This window comes from Equus caballus, chromosome 9 (assembly GCF_041296265.1).
Source record: "Equus caballus isolate H_3958 breed thoroughbred chromosome 9, TB-T2T, whole genome shotgun sequence".
NCBI lineage: Eukaryota > Metazoa > Chordata > Mammalia > Perissodactyla > Equidae > Equus > Equus caballus.
In genome coordinates, this window is record NC_091692.1 from 6,332,283 (window position 1) to 6,339,081 (window position 6,799).

At 40.5% G+C, this 6,799-nt stretch overlaps 1 protein-coding gene across 2 annotated transcripts in view; it reads left to right on the plus strand.

Moving 5' to 3' along the window:
* The window catches only part of FABP12 (fatty acid binding protein 12), a 29,223-nt gene extending 22,660 nt beyond the window's left edge, over window positions 1-6,563 (plus strand). For both annotated transcript variants that reach the window (XM_070221391.1, XM_001490712.6), the window contains exons 4-6: window positions 133-305; window positions 2,280-2,381; window positions 6,433-6,563. In XM_070221391.1, the coding sequence (XP_070077492.1) occupies window positions 133-305; window positions 2,280-2,381; window positions 6,433-6,507 (350 nt within the window). In that variant the 3' untranslated portion in view covers window positions 6,508-6,563. The remainder of the gene's footprint in view (window positions 1-132; window positions 306-2,279; window positions 2,382-6,432) is intronic.
* Window positions 6,564-6,799: the final 236 nt, after the last annotated feature.

A 6,799-nucleotide genomic window follows, 5' to 3' on the forward strand; every position in this document is an offset into this window, starting at 1 on the left:
TATTTGAATTCATGTGGCATTAAATCTGTTTAACTCAGAAGTCTCCTAGTTAGCAGAGAATTATATGGCTAATGTGAGTTCTTGGAGCCAACAACAGGTTTAACCATTGCGTCTTTTTTATCTGGTTTCCAGGAATAGGAAGAGTCAGCAGGAAGCTTGGCTGTCTGGCAAAACCCACTGTGACCATAAATACAAAGGAAGATGTCATCACTATAAAAACCAAAAGCATCTTTAAAAATAATGAGATCTCCTTTAAACTGGGAGAAGAGTTTGAAGAAACCACACCAGCTGGCCGTAAGATCAAGGTGAGGCCTTCGACATTGTTTCAGATAAATTTCATGTTAATTTTGAAATCATCCTAAGTAAGTAAGCAATTATAGCAAACATATCAAAAGTCTGTATTAGATACACTTTGGGCTAAAACCTAGGTCTGAGGACCTCAAAATTTAAAATGTATTCAAATCTCCTGGAATGCTTGTGAAAAATGCCTACTTCGAGGTCCCATCCCCAGAGGCTCCGATGTCTGGAGTGGGCACCTGAAAATCGTATTTTTGACAACAATTCTGATGCAGATGATTAGCAGACCATGTTTTGAGAATTATCTCTCTAGATTGTCTCTCACAACCAAAAGTTCTGCTTTCCATTTTGTAGCATTTTCCACACATAAAATTATAATGCATAAAACATATTAGCTGGTATAGGTGAGATTATGCCACGCTAACAAATTAATCACAAGCTCTCAGTGACTTACAGTGGGGATTTATTTCTAACTCATAGTGCATACTCAGTGGTGGGGTGGAGTTAGGGGAAGTTTGTGTACGTGTAGGGTGGGGGCAGGAAATGGAGGCGTAGGGTGTCTTCCCCTCTCAATTTCTCAGGGACCCGGGCCCAAGGAGGTTCAACTACCTTGTACCTCCACCGTTGGGAACTTGTGGACTCAGTCAACAAGACAGTCAACAAGGAAAGAGACACTGGGGTTTGTATTGCCTCAGCCTGGAAGTGACACACACAGTTTCTTTCATCTTGTGGGCTCCAACTGGAATACATAATTTACGTTTTTTTTGTATTTTCTGTTTATTATATGTTCCCCCACACCAGAATGTAAGCTCCTCAAAGACAGAATGTCTTGTCTGTTTTGTTTCACAGAACACAGTACTTGTTACATAATAGTTGCTCAATAAATATTTGTTGTTTGGATGAATGAACTCAATAGAGGATTGTTGCAGTATATGGAAGAGGATGCCCTGATAAAAGGAACTAACGCATCACATTAACAGATAGTTGCTAAATAATATGAGACTTCAGATTCCTGTACAACGTAAAATGAAAGAAGAATTTTGGCTTAAAATGTTTAATAAAGATGTCTGTGGTAAATTTTCAAAAATCTACTAGAATAAAAAGGCTACAAAATATAGGAAAGCAGAAGGAAAATTTAATGATTATCATTGTCTCTGCTACAGAATAGAACAGTAAATAATTTTGGTAGAAGGCCCAACTCACTGGAATTGTAAGCTCTGAGATGTATGCATCCAAATGATTATATAACATGATTTTGCAATAGAGTAGAATTTAATCATTGATATCTCTAAACTTTGTGATATATAATATAATGGAGGAAGATGCAGACTGGATCGGCATGACCTGAGTGTGAATCCCACCTCTGACCCCAATCAGCTGTGTGACTTTGGGCAAGCCACACAACCTTGCTGGCTCAGTCTTTTCCGTTGCAAAAATGGATAATAATAGTACTTATCTCATATGGTTGTTGTGAGGATTACATGAATTAATATATTAAAACCTCTTTGAAGAGTGCCTTACACAATAGTGATACATAAGTGGTAGAGGTTGTTCTTGTGACTATAATTATAATTTTCACTATTTTTATGTTGTTGAGGTAAGAGGAGGAAACAGGACTTTTCTCATTTAAGTAAGGTCTTACAATGGGAGTTTGAATTAGCTTCATATGTATTTTTAAAGTCGAAACTTACTTGTGATTCTTTATGCAAAAAGATAATACTTTGCTTATACAATAAAACATAAAAAAGAATGACTTACTCTTCAAAGTAATATTATGTTTTTTACTCTTATAAAACTACTTTTTACCAGAAGAATCAGCCAACAAATTTACCATTGACAATGTCTTAAAATAAATGAATCGTAAACACCATTCTAAAACAACCTGAGAGTAGCACGGCAGCCAAAAAGAATTTGACATCTGACAAGATTTTAGAGTTCAAATACAACAATCTGAGCTGGATTTGGTTTTGTCTGTTTTTCAGAGTCTGGTAACCTTAGATAATGACTCCTTGGTTCAGGTTAAGGACTGGGAAGGCAAAGAGACCACCATAACAAGAAGGTTGGTGGATGGGAAAATGGTGGTGGTGAGTGAGCTGTTTCTCATTACTTTTTTCCACCTACTATAACATCTATTTATAAAATCACTCAAATAGTTTGTTCCAAAACAATGGAGGTAAATGCAGTTTTTCTTTCCCTCTTGATTTCTAAGAGCGGGGGAAAACATTGGCAGATAAATATATGATCATAAATGTTAATAAAAAGCACATGGATTGAGGAACTAAAACACGAAAGAGAATTTAAGAAATTGTCTTGCCTAATTCTTTGACTTGTGCATAAGCCAAAATAAGTGTGTATTTGTGCAATAAAGATTTCAGCAGAAATTGAGAATTATTGCTAATCTTCTGCTCTACGCCAGGATTAATTTCTCACAGTTTTCCAGATCAACACCAAATAAAAGCATGAAAAGGAAATTTAAACTGAGAGTGCAAAGCTTAAGTGGTGTCTGTTTGGTGTAAGGATGAGTCGATACAAGAAAAAACTAACATTTATGTGGCTACCACCTGCCCATGTTTTCATATGTTATTTAACCAATCCTCACAATAGTGTTGTGAGGCAAGACTTATTCACCCCCTTAACGGGTGATAAAATTGAGATTCAAACACTGATTTACCTAAGGATATTCAGCTAGAAAAATGTGGTTCTGAGATTAAAATCTAGGTTGGCGTAATGCCAAAGTCTACACTTTTTTGAGTCTACCCCACTCCCTCTCAAGATGGCTTCCCAAGTCATCTCTTTGCTTCTTTAGAGTGGAGGGAAATATGTCAATGTTTCTCTTCCTCCCAAACCCTCACCTCCACCAAAATGAATCAAAAGGTAATTTGGGACGTAACGTAAAATAGTTCTAAGGAAATACGCAAGAATTGTGTGGAGGTGAAAAAAAACCATCTATCCTCACTTCTTTTTTTCTCCCCACCTTTATCCTTTATTTTATAATTAAGTCTTTGCTGTCCTGTTCTGATAGCTGCAATTTTCTGATTTTGTCTGTCTATCTCCTTGCTCAAAGCTTTGTAAACCTTTGCCTTTTTGTTTTGGGTATGAGGGCTTCCTTCATCATTTCTTGTAAGGCGGGTCTAGTGGGGATGAACTCCCTCAGCTTTTATTTGTCTGGGAAAGTTTTTATTTCTCTGTCAAATCTGAAGGATAATTTCACTCGATAGAATATTCTTGACTGAAAGTTTTTGTCTTTCAGTATTTTGAATATATCGTCCCATTCTCTCCTGGCCTGTAAGGTTTCTGCTGAGAAATCTGCTGACAGCCTGACAGGGGTTCTTTTATAGGTTATTTTCTTCTCTCTTGCTGCCCTTATTATTTTTTTCTTTGTAATTGACTTTTGACAGTTTTAATATTACACGCTTTGGAGAAGGTCTCTTTGCATTCATGTAATTAGGAGTTCTATTGGCTTCATGTACTTGTAAGTTCACTTTCTTCCCCCGTTTTGGGAAGTTCTCAGCCATTATTTCTTTGAACAAACTGTCTGCTCCTCTCTCCTTCTCTTCTCCCTCTGGAATACCTATAATCCTTATGCTGCTTTTCCTAATTGAGTTGGATATTTCTTGAAAAATTCCTTCAGTTTTTAAAAATCTTGGTTCTCTCTCCTCTTCCACCTGGATCATTTCTAGGTTTCTGTATTCAAGCTCACTGATTTTCTCCTCCACAAGGTCTGCTGTATTCTTTGTGCTTTCTACATTACATTTTGTCTCATTAATTGTGTTCTTCATATCCAGAATTTTTGTTTGTTTGGTTTTTTTTTTTCAGAGCTTCAATCTCTTTGGTGAAGTCTTCCTTCTGTTCATTAACTTTACTCCTTAGGTCATTCAACTGTCTTCCTGAGTTTTCCTGTAAGTCACTGAGTTTCTTCATGACGGCTATTTTGAGTTCTCTGTCAGTCAGATTGTAATCTTCTGTGATTTCCAGTTTGGTTTCTGGAGAGCTGTCATTCTCCTTCTGCTCTGCCATGTTCCTGTAGTTCTTCATGGTGCTTGATGAGTTGATCCTCTGCTGGCACATTGGTAGTCACCACTTTCTTATTTGGGTATGGCTTCAGTTACTGATTCTGACCTGCTTCTGGTTGTACTTGAGAGCCTGCACTTTCCGCTCTCCACTGCCTCTGCTAGAAGTGTCATCAGTGCCCTCCTTGTGCTGCTTGTGCCTCTGGGGTTGCTGGTGCCCTGCTGCTTTCGATGTTGCTGCAGTCTCAGGTGTTACCACTGGGGTCACCAGGCTGTGAGCACTTCTGCTGCTTCCAGGGTTGCCTGGGTCTCATGTTCCCCGACTTCTCTCCATGGGCTCTTTACAGGCTTGGGTTCCGCTGTCCCTTAGACCACCCGCACTGCTGCTCTTGTGTTATCTGGGGGTACTGGCAGCACTGCAGCCAGGGGCTGTGGGCTCACAGGTGTCACTGTTGCTGTTGGGGCCTGAGTTCTTGTATGCAGCCCCTGCTGCTGGTAGAGTTGGTGTCAGGGGTGCCACCACTGGGGGCTGGATCTCAGGTTATGCTGTGGTTACTAAAGCCTCAGGGTGCAGGTGCCAGCTGCTGTGGCTGGGGGAGGAGTAGGGGCTGAGTTGCATGTGTTGCTGCTGGCCCTGCCATCTCTAGTCACTGGCGCGCAATGGTGTGCTTTTTGAGACCTCAGATCAGGGCACCCTGCTCCTGCTGGTGAAGTCCGAGTTTTGGTTGCTGTCCCTACTGCTAGAGAAATGAGCAACACTGCCAGGGAGGAAGAGAGGGCTGGGTCCGTGGCACCGCTCTGTGTCCTGAAGCCTCAGGACATGTGCCATCCACCACCACTAAGGGTGGACAGGGACCCCAGCCTCTGGTTGTTGGGGCTGGTGCTCACACTGACAACCTGCTCTGAAACCTCAGATCAGGGGACCCTGCCCCTGCTGGGGAAATTCACGGCTTGGGTGTAGTCCCCACTGCAGGAAAGATGGCGCCACTGCTGGGGAGAGAGGGAGGGGGCCAGGTCACCAACTCCACTGTGTCCTGGAACCTCAAGACATGTGTGCAACATCTGCCACCACTGGGGGCAGGGGGCAGAGGGCAGGGGCCAAGGCACAAGTGCTGTGTTTGCCCTAGCAGCCTGCATTTGCTGGTGTGTGAGCCGATGGGAGGATAAGCATCTTGGATTACCATTGCTGGGCAGAAGGAGAGGGATGCTCCCCAGGTTCGACTCTCCCAGAGGTTGAGTCCACCCACCTTCAGATGTCTAGATGCATGTATCACCCAGGCGTCCTGGTGTGCTGTGCAGGGAGTCCTGTGTTGGTCACTGGCTTTCTGACTGGTTGTAACTCAGAGGGGAGAGACAAAGGGAATGACTCACTCCCCCATGATGCTGATGTCATTCTCTGTCCTCGTTTCTTAACGTAAGGATGTTTCTCCTTTCAACAATGAAGAGTACATTTCCTTATGAAGTAAGAAGTGGAGGACTAAGATTACTTCTTTTATTGCTTCTTATAATGACATTAACCACTAAACAGATAGGTTTTATAGTTCATCAGGAAGAATATTAGATTCAGAATCCACAGACATGGGTTTCCATCTCTGCCATTCAGTACCTATGTGACTTTGGACAAATCATTTATCCTCTCCAAGATTTAGGTTCCTTGCCTTCAAAATGTAGAAAATATGTTCACAGTGTTTTTGAGAGAATTATGTATGTATGTATATTTCAGTGCTCTGAAAACCATAAAATACTACATCGATGTCAGTTGTTACTAGCATTTGAAAAGTATAGATTACGTAAAATAGCAAAAATGCTTCAATGTAGGCATTTAAAATGTTTTAATAAATGCTTCAAATTCCTACAAATACACTTTGGTTTTTTGTATATATATGTATATACACAAATATATATATAAGCACACCATATATGTGATTTGCCATATGTGTGTGTTTGTGTACATATATACATATATGGCAAAATCAGCCAACAAATCGTTATCTATAGTTGTCTATCTAGATCTCTTTCCAAGATTTTTAAGGAATGTATGTATGGATAGTACTTAGTCTGCATTTTTATAAATGTCAGTTTCACCAACAATACTGAAATATCTCATTCTTTGTTTGTCTTCTAGGAAAGTGCCGTGAACAATGTCACCTGCACTCGGACATATGAAAGAGTACCAACAAACTCAGTCACAAACTCTTAAGCACTCTCATGATCCAAAGTGCTGAGGTTGCTTAAATAAAACTCCGTGGTAAAATACCATGACTGCTAATATGACAACCTTTGCACGAGTGCCAACAATTTGGGTGCCCTGCTGAATGTCTGTATCATACAGGACCTTGGCATTGGTGGCTGTAAGAAATCAGGATGATGTATCCTGTTCGATGTGGGGCTGCTGTAACACATTCAGAGAAGCACTTCATGTTGATTTTCTCCTAATTAGGCATATTATGTCAATCCTTTAAATTTAACATGATCTGCACTATATTGGGAAA